The 25,695-nt window shown below is 43.0% G+C and overlaps 1 protein-coding gene across 3 annotated transcripts in view; it reads right to left on the bottom strand.

The window, feature by feature from the left end:
* Positions 1–25,695, bottom strand: part of LOC137383833 (probable thiopurine S-methyltransferase) — a 49,932-nt gene that overhangs the window by 3,291 nt on the left and 20,946 nt on the right. For all 3 annotated transcript variants that reach the window (XM_068057128.1, XM_068057117.1, XM_068057111.1), the window contains 5 exons: positions 21,709–21,841; positions 15,312–15,364; positions 13,640–13,714; positions 12,242–12,327; positions 1,997–2,041 (listed from right to left, as the gene is read on the bottom strand). In XM_068057128.1, the coding sequence (XP_067913229.1) occupies positions 1,997–2,041; positions 12,242–12,327; positions 13,640–13,714; positions 15,312–15,364; positions 21,709–21,841 (392 nt within the window). The remainder of the gene's footprint in view (positions 1–1,996; positions 2,042–12,241; positions 12,328–13,639; positions 13,715–15,311; positions 15,365–21,708; positions 21,842–25,695) is intronic.

Genomic DNA, 25,695 nt, shown 5'->3' with positions numbered 1-25,695 from the left:
TTTGTTACTTCTCCCTTCTTTGTCGGTGTCATCTATGAAACAATTTTGTAGGGAATGGGAACAATTACTCTTTATATTCAAAGTTTTATTGCTGAGCATATTGTCAAGCACAACAGAGGTGCGATGATACAACATCCAAAGAGAAATGCTGAATAGTTATGAAAAAACAGACTTCCTCTTTAAAAACTGAAACTTTATTTTTGAAAAGTGAACAATGGTCCAAAATGGCCACTGAAGAGAAGAGGATTAATCTTTTGTATATTCAAATAGACTGTCAAAGACAAAGGACAAATCTTCAAAGCCAAAAGGTGATAATGAAACCCATCTCACACCTATCATAGAAACCTTCTGGAATTGAATGTCTTCTTCTCAAACAAAGGAGGTGTGAAGTAGCCACACCCTTGGCCATTGTGCCATCACCATGGGTAAGAAACCAGAATGTCTCCCAACAGGAGGCGAGAAGCGACAGTTTCACCTTTAAAAACAAGGCTGTTTGCTGACAATGCAACCACTAGGTGGCGCAGTACTATCACATGCACAAATGCAGCCTCATTGACTGGTCTAATAAAGATGGCGCTGCTCAATTTGACACGAAAGGATTAAACTCAAATCCCCTCAATAGCTGCAAATGCCACCTTCATCCCACCCCAACAGTACCCCGCTCCCTCCCACCATCTCCACTTTGCTTCGCTGCTGTCTCCCCACCTCCCTCCCTTGGCTGCTCGCTCCCTACCTCCTCCCCTTGGCTGCTTGCTTCCCGCCCACAGAAGCAGCGGGGGGGGGAGTGAGGGGCAGGAATGAGCGGCCGAGGGGGGGATGTGGCGAAGCGGGGAGCAAATGGTAAGTAGCCGGGAGTGGGAAATTGAAGGTGGCAATTGCGACTATTGAGGGCTGAGGATGTCATTGCGTGGTGATGTTAGCCTGTGCATTCATACTGGCAACTGGCAAATGTTCGCACACACTGATGACCTCCAAAATCGCTCTGCACATGCTCTGCTTTGTCATGAGCCACTCCGTTAAACAAAGACAGAAAGAAAGAAAGACAGAGAAAAAAAAAAAGAGAAAGAGAGAGAGAGAGACTGACACAGAGGGTGAAGCTATTTGCAATGGCTGGCTTTCCAGAAAGCACATGCCATGAAAAAAATCTGACATCAACACTACACAGCAGACAGAAAGCTAGAAATGACCTTCAATCAAGAAAAATCTACAATCATCAGAGGCCTGCAACCCTCCATAACTCGAGTCCCAAGAGAATTCAACAGGATTATCATAATCCTTCTGCCCCCGCTAAAATCCATCTATCTCTTTCCCTCTACCTGTTTCTTGTGTGTGTGCGTGTGTGTGCGCCAGCGAGCGAATGCGTGCATGAATGAAGTTGCAACAATTTCAGGATAAGGCGTAGTGATCAATAAACAACTGACTTTCCGTTTTTAAAAACCGTAAAGAAAACCTGTCGCTGTCTGTTTATTTGAAAAATAAGAAAATGGGCTAAACTCTTAGCACAAATACACTTGCTGTGGTCGGGTGGGGAGTTGAAAAGTGGGAACCACTCATGTTACACCACGTGGTCATAACAATATTGAACAAATATGGTAGATAGGACAATGGGTTTTCTTGAGGAGCGATTACACCAGGGCAACAATTAAGAAGTGCAATTCACTCTGAATTAAATGATGATCCAATTTCCTGCTTTCTGTTTGTATGGGGGTGGGGCTGCATTGGTGAAACTGGACCTTCTGACTCGGTGCTGCCTGTCGATATGCAGGAATTTAAGTGTGGTTTGGGCCTTAAAAGGTCTGTTGTGGGGCTCTATCTTGGGTTTTTTTTAGTACTGCGGCAGATAAAGATTCTTTTTTACCTACTACCAAGAATGACTTCCAAAACAGATTACCACATTTTTATGTAATTGCTGTAGGATACTGTATTGTGATTTGCATAGAATTTAACTACCTTTATATTTTGGCAAAATTCTTCAAATAAATGTAAACAAACCCACCATATAGGTCCTGAATTGCAAGTCTGGGAGTAGAAAATGGTGGACCTGCAAAAAGAAAACCAATATACATTTAAGTTATTAATTCAAAGTCAGTGAACAAAAATATATATTCATACGAATATAGGTTATTGACCAGTACACTGATGGACAACTGTGGTTGGGATACAAAGGAGCACCAAATGTCAGAGATCCTCCAATGACCAAGGCTAAAAACCACAACTTCCAGAATGAATAGTTTGAGCTTTACTTATAAGATACAATAAAATATTTAGGAGTATTTATTAAGTTTTATTTCTCTGAATTAACTGGGGTCAGATCAGCAGGGCAATGTAGTTTCAAATTCATGTTAAGTGTGTAGTCTGACATTCAGAGCCACTGAATCATGAAGAGTTACTTGATTTATATGGCAAGCCAAATTTATTGAATTTTTTAGGATGTAAGAGAGTAGACAATGGTAATGGAGAAGATGATAATTTATCTGGACTGTCAAAAGGCCATTAATGAAGGTGCCCCATAATAGGCTGATGAATAAGGTCAAAGAATGTGGATCAGAGGACGTGGCAGAATGGATTGCTATCTGGCTTCAAATCAGAAAGCAGAGAGTGGGAATAAATGGTAACTATTCAGAGTAGAAAAAGGTGGGAAGTGGTTTTGCACAGCATCAGTGCTGGGACCACTGCTGTTCACAATTTAGGAGTTTGGAATCAAAAACACAATTTCTAAATTTGCAGATGACACCAAATGAAAGGCGGGGAGGAATAGTCAATACTGAGAAGGACTGCAACAAATTACTGAAGGAACTAATAAACTTGCAGAATGGACAAATAATTGGCAAATGAAGTTCAACATGGATAAATGTGAGGTAGTACATTTTGATAGAAAGATTAGGGAAGTAACCTATTACTTGGAAGGTGCAAGTCGAGGTGGGGTAGAGGAACAAAGAGACCTTGGAATACAAATACACCAATCATTAAAGCTGTACTACAGGGTAGTAAGGCAATAAAAATAGCAAACCAAGCACTCGGCTTTATTTTGTTGAGCTGGAACAGGTGCAATGTTCGTACATGTTCTTTCTCTCTGCAAAGAACAAGACCTTGTTTATGAATACATGTAGCTTTAGGTACACGCAAATGTGCCAAACTGCAAGCTCTACTGACAACCTTAAATTGCTTGTCAGCATAATTCTTAGCAGACCTAAAAGACTGAGAGACAGGAGCTTGATTCTGCGGGAAGTAACTCATCTCCTGGCTCCCCAAAGCCTATCCACCATCTACAAGGCACAAGTCAGGAATGTGATGGAATACTCTCCACTTGCCTGGATGGGTGCTCCTCCAACAACACTCAAGAAGCTTAACACTAGCCAGGACAAAGCAGCCCGCTTGATTGGCATCCCATCAACAAACATTCACTCCCTCCACCACCGATGCACAGTGGCAGCAGTGTGTACCATCGACAAGATGCACCGCAGCAATGCACCAAGGCTCCTTAGACAGCATCTTCAAAACCCGCGACCTCTACCACCTGGAAGGACATGGTTGAGAACACCACCACCTGCAAGTTCCCCTCCAAGCCACACACCATCATGACTTGGAACTATACCGCTGTACCTTCACTGTCGCTGGGTCAAAATCCTGGAACTCCCTTCCGAACAGCACTGTGGGTGTACCTATCCCACATGGACTGCAGCAGTTCAAGAAGGCAGCTCACCACCACCTTCTCAAGGGTAACTAGGGATGGGCAGTACAATCTGGCCTAGCCAGAGACTCCCACATCCTATCAATGAATAAAAAGAAAAATAGAGGCAAGTATCCCATATGCCATCCTAAGCACCTTATCTACCTGCGCTGCTAGGTAAGGTGCAGGAGGTTTAGAGGGGATTTGAGGAAAAATGTTTTCACCCAGAGGGTGGTTGGAATCTGGAACGCACTGCCTGAAGAGGTGGTAAAATAGCTAATACCGCCTCCCTTTCAATGCTAATTTGTTCAAGGATATCACAATCCCCATCCCTGATCTCTACATCTAAATCGTCCTTCTGCATAGTGAACGCAGATGAAAAGGACATCTGCCATAAGCCTCCTTTTTTTGCCTTATCCAATCCTCTATATCCCTTGACAATCAGGGTTCCCTGGAATTGTTGGTCCTACCCTTCACCTTTACAGGAACATGTTGGCCCTGAACACTCACTATTTCCTTTATGAATGCCTCCCACTGTTGTGTAGACTTTCCTATAAGAAGCTGCTCCCAATCCACTTTGGCCAGATCCTGTTTTATCATATTGAAATTGGCCTTTCCCCAATTTAGTACCTTTATTTCCGGTCCATCTTTGTCCTTTTCCATAACTACCTTAAGTCTTAGAGTTATGGTCACTATCCCAGAAATGCTACCCCACTGCCACTTCTACCACTTGTCCGGCTTCATTCCCTAGGATTAGGTCCAGTACAGCCCCTTCTCTGATATTTGCCGACATATCTGCTCCTCTATCTCTTCCTGACTGGAGGCCTGTCGTACACTCCCAGCCAAGTGATTGCCCCCTTTATGATTTTAAGTTCTACCCATATGGCCTCATTTGAGGAACCTAAGATATCATCCCTCCTTACTGCAGTAATTGACTCTTGAATCAATAGTGCCATGCCACCTCCTCTCTTACTAATTATTAATAAATTACACTAATTTAAAAAAAACACTTTAGTAGTCTTAACCTCATCACTTCTAAGGTAGGTTTTGAGGTTTTAAAAGAAAACTTTCTCTCCCCTGACCCGATTATCACCTTCTTGCCTTACACCCAGGGATAGGCACCAACATGTTGCGCCATGGACATTTAACAAAATTGATTCAGCCATGGACATGGGGGCAATTAATCTGTATAGCCAATCGAATGCCATCAAAACAGTCCTATTTAAAACTCATTTCTCCCTATAAGTAGCGAAGCAAACAAATATCAATGGAGAGTAACACAACTGGACTAGCAAGCAAAATAGCATGCAATGCCACTGCAAATTACTTTTATTGAGAGAATGGAGCCAGCTACACCATGTCACAGGGTGGTGGGTGGATTTTGTCAGATGACCTCTATGGATTCACACTGTCAGGAGTGCAAATGTATCTAATAAACCATGACACTAAAGGAGAAGATTATTGTGGTTATTGAGGTGAGCCAGTAGAAAAATCAGCAATAGGAAGACAGGCTATTTCTCACACTGCTATTGTCACAAGGAAATTTACCATGTGATGGTCAATGTTTGTGCAACTTCTCCTTGTAATATTTGTGAGAACAGGGCATCCAACAAAAGGACAGTGATCTCCAAATTAGGAGAATTTTATAGTATGGAGCATATACGACTTCAGCTGTCATGTAAAACAGAAAAGTAGAGTGGGACAGGAAGCGACAAAGAGATTAAAGGTAGGTAGCCAAGACTAGTTTATTCATCTTGACAGGCTGTTAAACCAGGTCCTAGATTCCAGAATACAGAAACAACAGTATTGCTCATGGACAAAATGTTATTTACTCACCAAAGCTAGCAACAAAATTAGAAAAACACAATTACAAATGAAGAGCACCCTTCAGTTCCTCCAATAAAGCGATTCTCTCAAATTCACATGTCTATATCTCAGTCTTTCACTGTCAATTCTGATTCGGCTCTGACAAGATAATTAACAAAAAGGTTTACTGCAAAAAGTTGAGCGGCTGTTACTATATGTACTATTCAGTTACAAAATGTTTAGTCACTATCTGCAAGACTGTACTCCAGACTAACCAATTTATGTCCAAGCCAAATCTCTTATCTGTTAGCAAAGGTGCACTTAAAATGTAATATGATCCAGACAACTTTCAAATGACATTGGCCACTTCAGTTATCTGCCCTCAGACTGGATAGTGAATGATGCACACTGCAGTAACTGATCTTTGACATACTTTTGTCCTTTAATCCAATACGGCGCAAAAAAAATTAGTTAATGACAGTTTCTAACATGGTCATTGAAACATACCCCAACAGTTTTTAAAACTGCAAATGCAGCATGGATTTTGTTCTGTAATCATAGACAGTTCATCATAGACTAAGGTTTATTAAAGCTATCAGTTACATTGTATTTACTAACTATTTTATGTGGGTCAGCACCATCCTGTTTTTGCCAATATCACTCAGCCCCATTACACCGTAAACTTATATTCATGAGGAACTGAGAGTGCTGACTTCTGGAGATTCCTTAGATTTCCTTGCCTTTTTTTCCCTTCAATACAAGTTCTGGAACAATGTGATAGCAAAAAAAATAGCAGTGGAATTGGACATTTCTATAAAAATAAAAGCCCAGCAACTTTCAACATGTCACTGACCTCATGTCCCAAGTGAAAGTAATTCGAGTCAGAACATAGAAATCGAGGTATTCCCTTCGTAACTTTTTGCCATTTTAAAATGAGTTCACATAACACAAGCCACAGGTTATTTTAAAACGCAAGGTTTAGAACAGGAGTGTCCAACCTTTACAAGTGGGAGGTCACATTACAATTTTTAAATCATACATAGGGGACCGATGAGACAATTTTGGCAAGATAAAGGTATTAAAAATTATTAACTTAAACAACAAATGTGTATTATTGTCAAGAACCCTTAAATGAGAAGACGAATATGTGATTTGGAGGAAAGTATAGGTGGTCTGATTAGCAAGTTTTCAGACGACACTAAGATTGGTGGAGTAGCAGATAGTGAAGGGGACTGTCAGAGAATACAGCAGAATATAGATAGATTGGAGAGTTGGGCAGAGAAATGGCAGATGGAGTTCAATCAGGGCAAATGCGAAATGAGGCATTTTGGAAGATCCAATTCAAGAGTGAACTAAGTCCTGGGGAAAATTGATGTACAGAGAGATTTGGGTGTTCAGGTCCATTGTTCCCTGAAGGTGGCAACGCAGGTCAATAGAGTGGTCAAGAAGGCATACGGCATGCTTTCCTTCATCGGACGGGATATTGAGTACAAGGGTTGGCAGGTCATGTTACAGTTGTATAAGACTTTGGTTCAGCCACATTTGGAATACTGCGTGCAGTTCTGGTCGCCACATTACCAAAAGGATGTAGATGCTTTGGAGAGGGTGCAGAGGAGGTTCACCAGGATGTTGCCTGGTATGGAGGGCGCTAGCTATGAAGAGAGGTTCAGTAGATTAGGATTATTTTCATTAGAAAGGCGGAGGTTGAGGGAGGACCTGATTGAGGTGTACAAAATCATGAGAGGTATAGACAGGGTGGATAGCAAGAAGCTTTTTCCCCCCAGAGTGGGGGATTCAATTACTAGGGGTCACGAGTTCAAAGTGAGAGGGGAAAAGTTTAGGGGGGCTATGCGTGGAAAGTTCTTTACGCAGAGGGTGGTGGGTGCCTGGAACGCGTTGCCAGCGGAGGTGGTAGACGCGGGCACGATAGCGTCTTTTAAGATGTATCTAGACAGATACATGAATGGGCAGGAAGCAAAGAGATACAGACCCTTAGAAAATAGGCAACATGTTTAGATAGAGGATCTGGATTGGCGCAGGCTTGGAGGGCCGAAGGGCCTGTTCCTATGCTGTAATTTTCTTTGTTCTTGGAATATATTGACTTACTTTCTCCTCACTATGTTCACCGGTTTAGTGAGATAGCTGACTTTTTGTTTGTTTGCACAGGTAGTCAACGTCTACCCAAACACTGGAGAGATGCAAAGTATTTCGGATAGATGTCCACCTGTCACAAGTGCCCTTGATCGCACTCAGTCCCCTTCCTCTCAGTGTCGATCCCACTGCTGTCTCTCTCATTCAGTACCACCCAACTCTCCCTCTCTCTGTCGCTTCCCACACACACACCTCCTTGCTCTCTTTTTACAACATTACAGCGCAGTACAGGCCCTTCGGCCCTCGATGTTGCGCCGACCTGTGAAACCATCTGACCTACACTATTCCATTTTCATCCATATGTCTATCCAATGACCACTTAAATGCCCTTAAAGTTGGCGAGTCTACTACTGTTGCAGGCAGGGCGTTCCACGCCCCTACTACTCTCTGAGTAAAGAAACTACCTCTGACATCTGTCCTATATCTATCACCCCTCAACTTAAAGCTATGTCCCCTTGTGTTTGCCATCACCATCCAAGGAAAAAGACTCTCACTATCCACCTTATCTAACCCGCTGATTATCTTATATATCTCTATTAAGTCACCTCTCCTCCTCCTTCTCTCCAACGAAAACAACCTCAAGTCCCTCAGCCTTTCCTCGTAAGACCTTCCCTCCATACCAGGCAACATCCTAGTAAATCTCCTCTGCACCCTTTCCAAAGCTTCCACATCCTTCCTATAATGCGGTGACCAGAACTGCACGCAATACTCCAGGTGCGGCCTCACCAGAGTTTTGTACAGCTGCAGCATGACCTCGTGGCTCCGAAACCCGATCCCCCTACTAATAAAAGCTAACACACCATATGCCTTCTTAACAGCCCTATTAATCTGGGTAGCAACTTTCAGGGATTTATGTACCTGGACACCAAGATCTCTCTGCTCATCTACACTACCAAGAATCTTCCCATTAGCCCAGTACTCTGCATTCCTGTTACTCCTTCCAAAGTGAATCACCTCACACTTTTCCGCATTAAACTCCATTTGCCATCTCTCAGCCCAGCTCTGCAGCCTATCTATGTCCCTCTGTACCCTACAACATCCTTCGGCACTATCCACAACTCCACCGACCTTCGTGTCATCCGCAAATTTACTAACCCACCCTTCTACACCCTCATCCAGGTCATTTATAAAAATGACAAACAGCAGTGGCCCCAAAACAGATCCTTGCGGTACACCACTAGTAACTAAACTCCAGGATGAACATTTGCCATCAACCACCACCCTCTGTCTTCTTTCAGCTAGCCAATTTCTGATCCAAAGCTCTAAATCACCTTCAACCCCATACTTCCGTATTTTCTGCAATAGCCTACCGTGGGGAACCTTATCAAACGCCTTCATGAAATCCATATACACCACATCCACTGCTTTACCCTCATCCACCTGTTTGGTCACCTTCTCGAAAAACTCAATAAGGTTTGTGCTCTTGCGCTCTCTCTCCCTGTCGTCCGCCCCCACCACTCTCGCTCGGTCATACACCAACGGCCCCCTGCCCCAGGTCAGTTCCACTCTCTCTCTCCGTCAGCCCCCACCCCCCATGTCTCTCTCTATCAAACGGTGAGACCCCTCTGTCCCCACACCCTCTCTCTCTCAGTTGGTCGCCCCCACCCTTCTCTCGCTCTTGGTCCCCCCTGCTTGCTCGCTCTCTGTCAGTCCACCCCCAACAACCCATCTCTCTCTCTCTCTCCATCCATCTGTGCTCTCCCACCCACCGTCTCTGCTGTCCTCTCTCTCTGCCCCCCGCTCACCATCTCTTTCTCTCTGCCCACCCCCTCTCTCCTTCTCTCTCTGTGGCCCCCCCAATCTCTCTCTCTCTCCGTGGCACCCCCAATCTCTCTCTCTCTCCGTGGCCGCCCCAACCTCCCTCTCTCTCCGTGGCCGCCCCAACTTCTCTCTCTCTCTCCGTGGCCCCCCCAATCTCTCCCTCTCTCTGTGGCCCCCCCAATCTCTCCCTCTCTCTGTGGCCACCCCCAATCTCTCCCTCTCTCTGTCTCTGTGGCCCCCCCCCCAATCTTTCTCTATCTCTCTCTCTGCTTCTGTGGCCCCCCCAATCTCTCTCTCTCTGTAGCCCCATCTCTCTGTCCCTCCCTCTCTCTGTAGCCCCATCTCTCTCTCCCTCTCTGTAGCCCCATCTCTCTCTCCCTCTCTGTCTCTGTGCCCCCCAAATCTCTCTCTCTCTGTAGCCCCATCTCTCTCTCCCTCTGTGTCCCCCCCCCCATCTCTCTCTGTAGCCCGCCCATCTCTCTCTCTCTGTGCCCCCCCCCCAATCTCTCTCACTCTCTCTGTGGCCCCTCTCCCAATCTTTCTCTCACTCTCTCTCTGTGGCGCCCCCCAAGCTCTCTCTCCCTCTCTCTGTGGCGCCCCCCAATCTCTCTCTCTCTGTAGCCCCCCCCATCTCTCTCTCTCTGTGGCCCCAGCCAATCTCTCTCTCTCTCTCTCTCTCTGTGGCACCCCCCAATCTCTCTCTCTCTCTCTCTGTGGCACCCCCCAATCTCTCTCTGTGGCCCCATCCAATCTCTCTTTCTCTCTCTCTCTGTACCCCCCAAATCTCTCTCTCACTCTCTCTCTATGGTCCCCCCCCATCTTTCTCTCTCCCTCTCTGTGGCACCCCCCACAATCTCTCTCTCTCTGTGGCGCCCCCCAATCTCTCTCTTTCTGTGGCGCCCCCCAATCTCTCTCTCAGTGGCCCCCTCCCAATCTCTCTCTCAGTGGCCCCCCCCCTCCCAATCTCTCTCTCTGTGGCCCCCACCACCCAATCTCTCTCTCTGTGGCCCCCACCACCCAATCTCTCTCTCTCTCTGTGGGCCCCCCCCCCCCCATCTCTCTCTCCCTCTGTCTGTAGCCCCCCCCCCCCCCATCTCTCTCTCCCTCTGTGGCCCCCCCAATCTCATTCGCTCTCTGTACCACCCCCCCCCCCCAATCTCTCTCTCTCTGTGGCCCCAGCCAATCTCTCTCTCTCTGTGGCCCCCCTCCCCTATCCCTCTGTAGCCCTCCCCCATCTCTCTCTCTCTCTGTGCCCCCCCCAAACTCTCTCTCTCTGTAGCTCCCCCCAAACTCTCTCTCTCCCTCTCTCTCTGTAGCCCCCCCCATTTCTCTCTCTCTCTCTCTATGGCCCCCCCAATCTCTCTCTCTGTGCCCCCCCAATCTCTCTCTCTGTGCCCCCCCAATCTCTCTCTCTGTGCCCCCCCAATCTCTCTCTCTGTCTCCCTGCACCCCCACCCCCCCCAACCTCTCTCTCTCTGTGGCCACCCCCAATCTCTCTCTCTCTCTCTGTGTGCTCCCCCAATCTCTCTCTCTCTCTCTCTGTAGCCCCCCCCATCTGTCACTCTCCGTAGCCCCCCCAATCTGTCACTCTCCGTAGCCCCCCCAATCTGTGTGTCTCTCTCTCTCTGTGTGGGCCCCCCCAATCTCTCTCTCTCTGTGGCCCCCCCCCCCAATCGCTCTGTCTCTGTGGCCCCCCCCAATCGCTCTCTCTCTCTCTCCGTAGCCCCCCCCATCTGTCACTCTCCGTAGCCCCCCCAATCTGTCACTCTCCGTAGCCCCCCCCATCTGTGTGTGTCTCTCTCTCTCTGTGGCCCCCCCCCAATCACTCTCTCTCTCTGTGGCCCCCCCCAATCACTCTCTCTCTCTGTGGCCCCCCCCAATCGCTCTCTCTCTCTTTGGCCCCCCCCCAATTGCTCTCTCTCTCTGTGGCACCCCCCCCCCAATCTCAATCTCTCTCTCTCTCCGTGGCGCGCCCCCACCCCCCCCCAATCTCTCTCTCTCCCTCTCTGTGGCTCAGAATCTGCCGTTCCCACTCTCAGCACCTGTCAGCTTTGAATATGAAAGGGATTGTTAACGAGTATTAGATAAAGATCTGAGTTTTGAAATTCCAATTCAGCTGTGAAACTGACAGCTGGTCAGTTTTAAGCAGGCCTGGTCAGAAAGAAGAAGCCAGTGGGGAATTTCTCATCTCTGAAATGACCGGTCACGTCTTCAAAATTGTTTTCCACAGACACTGGTATCAGCGTACGGACACATTGCCGACCCCTGCTTACACCATCAAGTCCTTTGTCATTTCATCTCTCCTGCCTTCCACCCTACCAGACCCTCTTTTGTTCTTTCCCCCCGCCCCCCACTTTCCCAATCTCTGTTTTTGCTTAAAGCTGATTATATCTGTAACTTTTGGTCAGTTTTGCCTGAACTGCTGAGTACTTCCAGCATCTTCTCTTTTTATTAAACATTTATATAAAACTGGTTCAACACATTGACTTTAATGAAGCCGCACAACAGGCAAAATGAATAAATGAATAGCCAAAGTCTGGATTTAAATGTTTTATGCATTTAAGAGTGGACAGGGGCATCTATAATTGGAAAAGCTGGAAATGGACTTTGTGCATAGAGAGTTTATTGTTTTATCAGTTATTAAAGTGGGCTTGACTGTATTACAGAAAGCTTTTGTTATTTTACACAAACAGATGCAAGTGCTTATACTTTACATAACTTAAGCATTTACAGCACATGGGAGTGGATCACACAATCAGCATACCAGGTTCTGATGAAAGGTCTCTGCTTCTCGCTACACAGATGCTGCCAGACCTGCTGAGTATTTCCAGTACTTTGTTTTTATTTACTTACCAGCATATTTGTTTTGATCATATGTCAAAGTATCCAGAAGGTAGCGACATCCTTTGGCCATAAGCGTAGTCATTAGCTTGGCATAACTACAACAAAGATAAAAAATGCAATATCTAATTTAGCAGAATGTCATATTTCTCAGTTAACATTTTAAAAAATCTTTTAACCCTACTATTTTCATTCACTTTAGGTTTGATTTTTTTGGTCTAGCTCAATCATGCTTGGACAGCAAAGCTAATATTAGCTATCTTTGGGAGAGCAGTGCATTTGCCCACATCAGTAAGCAAACAGCAAAATGCAGCAATACAAGTAGAATCACATTTCTTCCCAGATAGTGAAATGCTCAAGTGATTTCTTATAAATCACCATATTATTTCCCAAGAAGCTCATGGAGAGATACAACTGCAGATTTAAAATTATATCCTATATGCTAATTGTAATTTTTTTCTTGAAAAAATAGAACATACATATGCAGCCGAAAAGTCTTCTACCAAAGAGAGAGAGAAGTATACAGTAATCTGCTTTTTCCCGGTCTTCAATTATGCCGACGTGTTTTTTTTTAAAAACACACTTTAGACTTATGTTACTAAAAATACTAACATGCATCACCATTGAATAAATAGGCTGCAGGGTTGATAATCCAATACATTCAATTTCAGATTTGAAATATGATACAGAGAGGTATCAAATGGTGGCCTTTTTCCTTTCAGGGCAGAAGGAAACTTCACTGAACTCATAGCTTTCAGCAAGTATTGCATATTTTAAAAAAAAAATTTAAGTGAAATGCTAGGGTTAATTGTTGCTAAGTGAGGAGACCAGTGGAGTGTAAACTCAGGGTTTTACTCAGTTGTGGGAGAGCCAAAGTATGTTAACTCTGGGTTTCGCCTGTAACTTGTACTATTAATCATACTCAATTAAATTATCTCTCACAAAAAACATGGAACAAGTTTATGTCACTTTTTAGGTGAAATGCAGAACAGTAACTTCTTAAAGTTAGTTAATTAATAAAAGACAGCAGATAGGACATAGGAACTTAGGAGCTAGAGTAGGCCATTCAGCCCATTGAGCCTGCCCTGCCATTCAAAATGATCATGGCTGATCTTACATTTCAATGCCTTTTTCCCCACACTATCCTTTTATCCCCTTATGTCATTTGTATTTTGAAATCTGTCAATCTCTGCTTTAAACATACTCAATGACTCAGCTTCCACAGCCCTCTGGGGTGGAGAATTCCAAAGATTCACAACCCTCTGAGTAAAGAAATTTCTCCTCATCTCTGTCTTAAGTGGCTTCCCCCATATTTTGAAACTATGTTCCCTGGTTCTAGGCTCCCAACTGGGGAAACATCTTAGCTGCATCTACCCTGTCTATCCCTTGAACAGATAACAGATTACTCACCGTTGTCTATCAGATGGATTGATAGCTACCAAAGAACCTCTGTCCCACATCCCATCGAACTTTCCAGCAATTAAACTACCCATTGGAAACAAAAATACACAAAAAAGTTCGTAAAAATTACAAAAAATAACATTTTTAGTATATAGGCAGGATATACATATTATAAGCATGCATATAAACCTCAAGAAATTGCAGGTACTGAAAACGTTCTAACAAAAGCACTGGAAAAATGCTTGAAACACTCAGCAGGTCAGCACTACCTGAGGGAAGAACAAACTAATTAGTGTTTTGAGTGTACAGACAAGTTATCAGAATGGGAACATTATGGCAGATAAACAGTTTTTTTGTAAATGCAATTCATCTGTAATATCTTCTGACAAAGGCACATTCAAAACTCTCACTTGTCTGTTTTTTCCACAGATGCTGCCTGCATTTGTTTCAGATTTTCCATATCTGCAATATTTTGCTTCACCTTCAAGTGGAAGAATAAGAATTCTGTGTGAGCTAAGAAGGTCGTACATGACATCTGGGTAGTCTCAATCCAGAGCCTAGCTTGTATCGATTCAGAGCACAAACCTGTTTCAACTAGCAATTTTAGACAGACCACAGGGTAGCTAGCAGGAGAACAGGCAGTACAGTATGTGGTGTTCTGAGGCTGAGGGGTAGGGACAGAATACAATAGATTTTAAGAACATTATTATAGCAGACATGGAAGCTTTTGATCCATTGATGTATATCAAATACAAAGTATACCAATGCCTCACACTGTCACTGCTCACCTTAATGAGTATTAAGTTGACGGGTCAAATACTTCAATTGTACCATTTCCAAAAAGAAAAAAAAGGTTGGAGGTGCACTTTAAGGATTTGGACTGAGACATTACTGAGGTAGAATACAGAATACCTAACCTATGTATCTGATGAAGGTATATTTGATACTGATACAGTCGTCCAATTTTAATATTAAGTTTAGACATTGATTTTAGAAAAAAAACCTTTTCTTTCAGGGAGAATAAAACACTTGGGAAGGCCCTTAATTGTTCATTTGTAATCAGTGGACTGTTCACAGCCAGCTTGTTCTGGTTATGCATCCTGGCTGAAGTATATGCTGTGAATTTCAGCTCTTATATGTCCAAGCACGGCTTAGCAGTAGGCAAATATCTTGGCTGGTAACACAAATTACTTTGGTTGTGCTTAATTCATCGAATTCTGTAAACTGATATATCCCAAATTTAATGTCCCAAGTTGTATTGTAGCAAATTGGCATTACCCCCATTTGCTACTACAAAATAAACCAGACGAATAACTTTTGAAATGCTTCAGGTTCAACAAAATCTACCTGCAGACCCTGGATCATCTGTAGACCCAAAAGGAGTAGACTTGCACTTTTACCATTGGTCAGAAAAGAGGAAGCAGTGGATTGGCCACCCATTTTACATATCACCTGATTTTTGTCTCCATTGTTTAAAATGGCCAGCGGATCGGTCTATTTTTCACTTGATAAAAGTGAAAGTCTCCCCAAACTTCAGTCGATATAAATTGGACTTCATTACTGACCTCTAAGCTACACTCCCACCATTTGAAGTATAAACTAAAAAGAGAGCCCACAAAGAAACTATTTCTTGATGGAAATATCTAATCACTTAAAAAAAATCTACTCAGGAGGGCCTCACCTTGAGAAATCAAACATATCACAGTTAAATAAAGAAAGCTGTCCATCTGAACTCTGGAATAGAAAGAGAGAAGAAGTTTGATTAAAAATGTAACCTGCTTCAGAAATAAAGATATTCTCTTCTTCCCACCTCTATCATATTCTCAATAGAACGGTACTTCTCTTAAGGCTAGGAGAGGAGCCTGCTTTGCACCCAGTTATCGCCACACAAAAGTGCAAATGCTGTACCTCAATTGTCTAATAGAATGAATGAGATAGCGGGCTGGACTAGGGGTCAGTTGCTCCTTTCCCTCCAGATCCCTCCTCTTTCCACTACCAAGCTAACATTCTTGCAATTGAGTTGTTTTAAGTCATTGACCCATTTGGAAATTGGCAAAGTTGTCCACAAGCAGCATGTTTTCACTATAGTGTAACATATTATGGAGTTCACATTTCCTATTCCTGGTTTTATCTCATTATGGATTTAGTCAAAAAATCTAAGTTAACATATTCTTCCGCATCTATCAAAGATGCATCGGGAGTGCGGGTTAGGATGGCAGTGGGACCAATTGTGTGCCAATTTTCAATGCCAAATGTTTCAATATTACTACCATAGCCCTGAACACGTAACTACCAAAACAGATCTAATACTGCATCTTACCTGAATTCAAGAAATTATATTCACAGTATGTTGTTAGATTTTTGCTACATAAGCAATAGAGTTGCGAACTTTGAACAAAATGATTACAAAAAGCATTGTAACATTATTGAAACAAAAACATTCCCTCCAGCATAGTGATACGAAAATGTTAAATTGTAATCTAGTAATGATGCCTACAATTTCTACAAAAAAATCCACAGTTGGGCTCAAATGTTGTGGCAGTCATAAAATCCTGAAAGCTAAAGTCAAATAACACAGTCAAAACATTTGAAAGTGGCAAACTAAAGTGAGAAATGAAAGAATTGAATGGCATGAAAAGAGTAATGTAATAAAAAAAAATTCAATCCATTCATCAAGTAATGTCATTGATATAAACAGCATGAAAACAGTAACGTAAAATCAATCCATCCATCATGTAATGCCATTTATATAATCATTCACCACATGCAGATCAAGGGTTTAGCGGCTTATCCCACTTGCAAACAAACAATTGGAATTTAATTTCCATATGTTCTCATGCAACTGTAATCATACAATTGGGCATTTGTATCAAATATTGCAACACTTGCAATGTTAACCGATGTACCAAAAAAAAGCTGTTGAGCGCCCACAGCACAGCAGTGGACTGAGAGGTCTGCACCTTCAGGATAAAAAAAAGTGCATAAAATTGGCAAAATAAAATTACAATCCCTCGGTCAAAAAAATTACATTGCACAGCTTATGCTTGCTTATCAGACCAGAAGAATATTAAATTGCAGTCATAAAAATAAGTTAGATTTAGAATGAAAATAAACAGAAGCTATGCTTGCTCTATTTTATATACATATATGTTTAGTATAGAGACTTGTAGATTCTAAATTAAAACAGTGTCCAGTATACTTTTCAATTGTAATTGACCTCATGGCACCAATTATTCCTTTGATATAACCAGACCAGGTGCTAACTTAATATTTTGGTCTGAGTTTAGCTTAGAAGGCCATGTGGGTGCCAACAGAACAGCATCTTGAAAGCTATTCATCTTTCCATTCGCATAGGGGAACAGGAAGCTGCATCATCTTTATGATGGTTATATTCCTGCAAGCCTGATGGAACAGGAATTAGAATACTGCTGAGAAAACATCATTTGACTATCTATCATATGGCCTTGCCATAGTACAATAACTATTAAGTTGAAGAATTATAGCTCCAACTGATGAATGAAGAACATCTAATTGTGAGTAGAGTGCCTATTTGTGTAAACTGTTACATACAATGACAGCTATAACCTTGAAAAGTTGCCCAATTAATGCACTTATTGTGGTAACACACCTACAGTTTGGTAAGAATGCCGTAGTTCATTACTTTCATTCCTCATATGTTTTCATCCAGCCTTTCAGCCTAATGACCTGATTGACAGATATAGTAAGACGCATGTAGGCTAAAAGTTTTCAAGCCCTAAATATAGAGACAGTTAGCAGCTTAGTTGATTGTGCGCAGCCCACGAAGAGAAAGTTTGCAGCTACAGTCAAGGTGGACCATCTTCAGGTGCCTCTTGAACCTGATAAACACAAGTTTGTTTAGTTTATGGACACAGCTCGTCAGATGTAGAATCTTACTACATAACTATAAATATATGGCTCAGATTTTGAGGTAACTCATGAAGTGACAGCACTCGCGACCTCAAAGAAAGCTGCCCATAAAACAAAACTGCAAGTTCTGTGGGGTACCTTTCCTGTCATTAATTTCATTCAGGTGCCAGCTGTAGGAGATCTCTAGCATCCAGAAACATTTATCATCAAGCAGGCTAAGCAACAACACAGGAATTAACAAACAGGTTATCTCATTCACTTATAATTTTACATACATATGAATTAGGAGCAGGGGTAGGCCAATTGGCCCCTTGAGCCTGCTCTGCCATTCAATATTATCATGGCTGATTGTAACCTCGACTCTACATTCCCTCCTACTCCCGATAACCTTTCACCCCCTTACTGACCAAAAATGCAGCGCATTTACATCCTTCCTTAAAAAAGGAGACCAATACTGCACACAGTACTCTGGATGTGGTCTCACCAATGCCCTGTATAACTGAAGCATAACCTCCCTACTTTTGTATTCAATTCCCCTCGCAATAAACAATAACATTCTATTATCTTTCCTAATTAATTGCTGAACCTGCATTCTAACCTTTTGCGATTCATGCACTAGGACACCTAGATCCCTCTCCAGCTCAGAGCTCTGCAATCTCTCACCATTTAGATAATATGCTTCTTTTCTATTCTTCCTTTCAAAATGTACAATTTCACATTTTCCCACATTATACTCCATTTGTCAGATCTTTACCCACTCTGTTAAACACATGGGATTAAGATAGTAGCTGGTACATCAAAGTTTTTAAAAACTGAATATCTAAGGAACTTTTATCATGGAATGGAGAAATGTAACATTCCACAAATAAAAAATTATTTTTCAGGGCCAGAGAGGTTGTTCAGCAGTAATTATGACTTAGGACATCATTAAAATCCCAGTTATACCTTATTCAACAAGGTGTAACCTTTTCCAAGAGTTTTTAGTTTAGTTTAGAGATACAGCACTGAAACAGGCCCTTCGGCCCACCGAGTCTGTGCCGACCATCAACCACCAATTTATACTAATCCTACACTAATCCCATATTCCTACCACATCCCCACCTGTCCCTATATTTCCCTACCACCTACCTATACTAGGGGCAATTTATAATGGCCAATTTACCTGCCAACCTGCATGTCTTTTGGCTGTGGGAAGAAACCGGAGCACCCGGAGAAAACCCATGCAGACACAGGGAGAACTTGCAAACCCCACACAGGCAGTACCCAGAATTGAACCCGGGTCGCTGGAGCTGTGAGGCTGCGGTGCTAACCACTGCGCTGAGAATAGCGTAAAAATGGAAATTCATGTCAAATCACTGATTTCGAATTGATTTGCATCTTTGAAGACTTCAACAGAGCTCTCTGTGGAGAAGTGGGGAAAATCACTGGGCGCAACTTACATATTTCTGCTTTTAACTGCGTATTAAATTAAATGCAGATGCTAGGAGTTGTTGTAATGACAACGACAAATTTTCCTTTGTAAAATCCTTATTATAATGAGTAGTTTGTACATATTTAGTACAATTATCATGCAAGTTAAATGTTAATAATAAAGCCTGACCTCAGGGGCATTAGGCTTTTGGAATGTTTCACTGAATTTTTTTTAAATTATTCATTCATGGGATGTGGGCGTCGCTGGCCAGGCCAGCATTTATTGCCCATCCTAATTGCCCTTAAGGTGGTGGTGAGCTGCCTTCTTGAACCGCTGCAGTCCATGTGGGGTAAGTACACCCACAGTGCTGTTAGGAAGGGAGTTCCAGGATTTTGACCCAGCGACAGTGAAGGAACGGCGATATAGTTCCAAGTCAGGATGGTGTGTGACTTGGAGGGGAACTTGCAGGTGGTGGTGTTCCCATGCATTTGCTGCCCTTGTCCTTCTAGTCGGTATAGGTTGTGGGTTTGGAAGGTGCTGTCTGAGGAGCCTTGGGGCATTGCTGCAGTGCATCTTGTAGATGGTACACACTGCTGCCACTGTGCGTCGGTGGTGGAGAGAGTGAATGTTTGTAGATGGGGTGCCAATCAAGCGGGCTGCTTTGTCCTGGATGGTGTCGAGCTTCTTGAGTGTTGTTGGAGCTGCACCCATCCAGGCAAGTGGAGAGTATTCCATCACACTCCTGACTTGTGCCTTGTAGATGGTGGACAGGCTTTGGGGAGTCAGGAGGTGAGTTACTCGCCTCTGGATTCCGAGCCTCTGACCTGCTCTTGTAGCCATGGTATTTATATGGCTACTCCAGTTCAGTTTCTGGTCAATGGTAGCCCCTAGGATGTTGATAGTGGGGGATTCAGCGATGGTAATGCCATTGAATGTCAAGGGGAGATGGTTAGATTCTCTCTTGTTGGAGATGGTCATTGCCTGGCACTTGTGCGGCGCGAATGTTACTTGCCACTTATCAGCCCAAGCCTGGATATTGTCCAGGTCTTGCTGTATTTCTACACGGACTGCTTCAGTATCTGAGGAGTCACGAATGGTGCTGAACATTGTGCAATCATCAGCGAACATTCCCACTTCTGACCTTATGATTGAAGGAAGGTCATTGATGAAGCAGCTGAAGATGGTTGGGCCTAGGACACTACCCTGAGGAACTCCTGCAGTGATGTCCTGCAGCTCAGATGATTGACCTCCAACAACTTAACCATCTTCCTTTGTGCTAGGTGTGACTCCAGCCAGCAGAGGGTTTTCCCCCTGCTTCCCATTGACCTCAGTTGTGTGAGGGCTCCTTGATGCCATACTGGGTCAAATGCTGCCTTGATGTCAAGGGCAGTCACTCTCTCGAGTTCAGCTCTTTTGTCCATGTTTGAACCAAGGCTGTAATGAGGTCAGGAGCTGAGTGGCCCTGGCGGAACCCAAACTGAGCGTCACTGAGCAGGTTGTTGCCGAGCAAGTGCCGCTTGATGGCACTGTTGATGACACCTTCCATCACTTTGCTGATGATTGAGAGTAGGCTAATGGGGCGGTAGTTGGCTGGGTTGGATTTGTCCTGCTTTTTGGTGTACAGGACATACCTGGGCAATTTTCTACATTGCAGGATAGATGCCAGTGTTGTAGCTGCACTGGAACTGCTTGGCTAGGGGCACGGCATGTTCTGGAGCACAGGCCTTCAGTACTATTGCCAGAATATTGTCAGGGCCCGTTGCCTTTGCAGTATCCAGTGCCTTCAGTCATTTCTTGATATCACGTGGAGTGAATCGAATTGGCTGCAGTCTGGCATCTGTGATGCTGGGGACTTCAGGAGGAGGTCGAGATGGATCATCAACTCGGCACTTCTGGCTGAAGATGGTTGCAAATGCTTCGGCCTTATCTTTCGCACTGATGTGCTGGGCTCCCCCATCATTGAGGATGGAGATATTTGTGGAGCCACCTCCTCCAGTTAGTTGTTTAATTGTCCACCACCATTCTCGGCTGGATGTGGCAGGACTGCAGAGCTTAGATCTGATCCGTTGGTTATTGGATCGCTTAGCTCTGTCTATCGCATGCTGCTTACGCAGTTTGGCATGCAAGTAGTCCTGGGTTGTAGCTTCACCAGGTTGACACCTCATTTTGAGGTATGCCTGGTGCTGCTCCTGGCATGCCCTCCTGCACTCTTCATTGAACCAGGGTTGGTCTCCTGGCTTGATGGTAATGGTAGAATGGGGGATATGCTGGGCCATGAGGTTACAGATTGTGGTTGAGTACAATTCTTGAAATAAACTAGAATGAAGCAAAAAGGCTAACATTCTGTGTCAGAAAGCTTACCAAGGAACAAGACGAAACGTCAAAGATTTAGCACTGTTGTGGGGTGAAATATATGGCCGAGTCAAATGAAATCTGCATCCCAATAGTTACTTTAATTGTCATTTTAGTCAATGCGCAATAACCTATTAAAGCAGAAATTAACGTAGTGTGATAATGTGGAATAGTACCAAGTACCATAAGTATTAGCTATCACTAGTGGTAACTAAGTTTTGACTGAATTTGAAAAAACTCATTTACAAAATGAGTGCAAACTGTTCAAATTTTCCAGATCGCAAATGCACATTTGCAGCAATGATCAGCTTGTTAAGGTCATGAAAATTCAAAAACGCTGCGTAAATTAACATTATTTTTCCATTTAAAAAAAAAACACAAATCTCAATATGTTGTGGGTAAAAGAAATAATTTGCCATTATCCTACCTTGAATACTTCTGCACCTGGCATTCCTGGTACAGACTCCTGAGTGTAGGACAGATTTTGTTCTGCAAAGAATTCTCTTACTGCCATTTTAGATACTTCCACACCAACAACAGTGTGCCCTTGATCAGCAAGCCTATAGACAATTAATAAACAAAAAGAAATGATCCTCTATAGCAGGAAAAAAAAAACCAAACTTGCATTTATAAACATATTTCATGTCCTCAATTTTATAACTAATTAAGTACTTTTGGAAATGCAGTCACAGTTATAATGTAGGGAAATGCAGCAGCTAACTGGCACACAGCATAGTCCCAGAAACAGCAAAAAAAACAAGTGACCAGTTGATCTATTTCAATCGTATAACAGGGCCGCTAATTTGCCATCTGGTCGAATAATGGGATCTTATAACTCAGGGAAAGAAAAAGAACACACCTCACTCTTCATTGTACATAAACCACTCTCTTTCAACCAGGCCTACATAACTGAGTGTTCTGGCTTCCACGCGTGCTCGGGTTTTGGCTGTTGCTCTGGTTCCGAGCCCATCATTCCTATTTATCACAAGTGGCTCTGTCTCAAATATTGTTTAATAATGCTCCTATAAAAGTACCTTTGGACACTACTTTGTTAAAAGGTGTTATATAAATGCAATTGTTGCTGTTTCTACTTGAGCAGGCTATAATGAAAAAAACTGTCTAAAACAGTGAGTGGTTCTCAAATTTTTTTGATTGAAGAATCCCTTTTCAAATTGACGAGTAATCACAGACCTGTCCATCTCAATTATATAATGCAACACCCAAAATATAAAAGCACAGCATGTAAACAGTGCTTTAATAATGCTTTTAAGAAAACAGGTATTATGCACAGATATCAGTGAGATGGGTTTGCCTGCTTCTCACTGCAGTCTGTCTATCCTTGGTGCAATGTTCAACAATGCCACTTGCAAATAATTCTCCACTTTGTCGAGAAATGTACTTGGCCTTCATTGCTGCTATTGCAGAAAATGATGTTTCACAAATATACGTTGTTGGGAAAGGTAGTTGCACTTTCATTGCTTCTTTTACTAATTCTGGGTACTCAGCAGAGGCAATGACCAAAACTGCGAAGGTGTTTTGTTGCTGAAACTCAATTCCCAGTGGAGGATCACAAGACTTTTCCAGCAGCTCCTTTTCCGTTTTTCCACTTACGCAACATGTTGATGTGAACCCAATTATACTGAGGTGTTCATATTTTCAAAATAAACTTTGAAGTACTCTGCCAATGTTGTGAGACGAGTACTCAACTGTCATTGCATTTGCATCCAGAAATTCAGTCAGTAGCAGGGACAGTCTAATTTTCCAAATCTCAATTTTCTTCCAAATGATGCAATCTCACTCACTTCAAGTACTGTTATATTGCCCTTTTCTTTTGATGGATTCAGGATATTTAACAGGTTAAAAAGGGCCAGCCAGGTATGTATTGGTCAGATAAATTTTCAGCTAATACAGGATGTGCACAGAAGGAAACCCCGGCAGCTCTTTACAAAACTCAAAAACTCTTTCTAGGACTCTGCTGCAAGATAACTAACATATTTCAGTGTGAAACAAATTTTCATGTCTTGCACCCATTTCTGAACACAGCTTTGCAAATGTGAATGCACAGGTCTGGACTTCACGAAATTCACAACTGCATTTAACACAGCATGTAATTTGGTTTCCATTGTTTTTGGTGCAAGGGTTTGGCGATGCAACACACAACGTGTCATTACCATTAAGATTATGGCTCCCATTCTTGCAACACTACTCCTACTTCCTGTCTAGCGACAGCACCGTTTATGCAAACAGCAATGCAGTTCTCCCACTTAAGCGATTCCGATTCATGAAGTTATCCAGTAATTTGAATATTACCTTGCCTGTTACTCGTTCTACTAATGCCTGACAAGTTCTAAAACTTTTCCTCAGCCAAATAAAAAAACGTAAACAAATAATTGCACTGCACTACCAATGTCAGTTGTCTCATCAAGCTGAATTGCAAAGTGCTCACGTTCATTAAGCCTGCCAACTGGCATTTCATATCTCTTGAAAGTTCCTAGATTCTTCTACTGTCATTGGAAACTCGTATTGCCTTCAACTTTGGTGCCGCATCTTGACTTATCATCACTTAACACATTTGTGCAGCAGCTGGAAGAATCAGCTCCTTTCAGATAGAATGGGCTTTTTTGGGTTTGCTTGCTTTTAGCAATTAGAAACACTTAAGAAGGATGTTTTCAAGGTCTTTTCTGGAACAGATGTTATATTTATGAGTTTTCCTATGACAGTCTTGTTCTTTTTTCAGTCAAAGAAGTCTTTCAATTTATCTTTACATTCCAGATGCTTTGTAGCAAGGTATCACTTTAGTTTTGCAGGTTGCAGTGCCTCATTGAATAAAATTTGTAAGCATACAAGGCATTGTGGTCATCCATCACTGAGCTCCATAAATCCAAATTTTACAGTTATTTAGAGACACAGTAACACAACACATGAAGCAACCAAGTATTGCAAAGACCTGATCAAGGGCCTCCCCACTGAAAGCTTACCACTGTTCTCTTTACAGATGACCATCAGCAGCTGGCTTTGTTTCATAGTAAAGACTCAAAATGCAAGACATCAATTTAAACCCTTAGCTTGCAATATAACTCGAGTAGTCCAAAGACCATGGGCTGCTCAAGTTTAGATGCTCTGTAACAAAGCATATATTTTCTTAGCTGCTGTAGCCAAATCTTTTTGTTTAGCTGTCCCTTATGCCCACAGCAAAGGGTTTGGGGATTTATTAAAACTGGCTGCATATGATCAGAAAATACTCCTTGGATTGGTTCATTAATGAGGTGCTGTGTGGCAATTGAATGAGTCCGTCATTAACTACACGTTCGTACACATTCTAAATATTCCCTTACAATTGCACTGATGTTGCAAGTCAGAGCGATGGGCAATCACTGCTACAACAGTTTAATGGACCCACAAGCTGCTAAATGAGTGTGCTTACTTCACAGACTCTTGGAGGTTCTCTGTGGACTTCCAGACATCCACAGGTTAAGCCGCACTGGTCTAAAACTATTGGTTTAAGAGTTGACCACGTTTGAATCTCTCAATCAGGTTTCTGCCCCGATCAGTACCAAAACAACTCTCAAAGCCACAAATGACGTGCTATGTGACTGTGACAAAGGTAAACTATCCCTCCTCAACCTTCTTAACTTGTCTGGACATAGTTGACTACATCATCCTCCTCTAATGTCTCTTCACTGTCCACCAGCTGGGATGAACTACACTCGCCTGGTTCCATTCTTATCCATCTACTCATAACCAGAGAATCACTTGCAATGGCTTCTCTTCCCGCTCCATTACCTCTGATGTCCCCAAGCATCTAACCTTCTCATTTCTCATCCACATGGTGCCCTTCGGTGACATCATCTGAAAACAAAATATTAGTTTCCACATGCACATTGATGACACCCAGCTCTGCCTCAGCACCACCCTCCACTAAATAATCAATACTGGATGAGCAGAAATTTCCTCCAACTAAATATTGGGAAGACTGAAGCCAGTGTCTTCAGTCCTTAGCACAAATTCTGTTCCCTCGCCACCAACATCCCTCTCCCTGGCAATTGTATGAGGATGAACCAGACTTTTTGCAACCTTGGTGTCATATTTGACCCGGAGACGAGTTTTCAACCACATATCCACTCCATTACTTTGACCACCTATTTCCACCTCCTTAATATCATCCAACTCAGTCCCTGCATCAGCTCATCTTTTGCTGAAACCCTCATCCATACCTTTGTTACCTCTAGATCTGACTATTCCAATGCACTCCTGGCCAGCCTCCCATGTTGTACCCTCCATAAACCTGAGATCATCCAAAATGCTGCTGCCCATATCCAAACACACACCAAGTCTTGTTCACTTATCACCCCTGTGCTCACTGACCTATATTGCTTTGATTATAAAATTCTCATCCTTGTTTTCAATTCTCTCC

This window comes from Heterodontus francisci, chromosome 2, assembly GCF_036365525.1.
Source record: "Heterodontus francisci isolate sHetFra1 chromosome 2, sHetFra1.hap1, whole genome shotgun sequence".
Lineage (NCBI taxonomy): Eukaryota > Metazoa > Chordata > Chondrichthyes > Heterodontiformes > Heterodontidae > Heterodontus > Heterodontus francisci.
The sequence above is the reverse complement of the archived record's forward strand: the minus strand, read 5'-3'. Positions and strand labels throughout refer to the sequence as shown.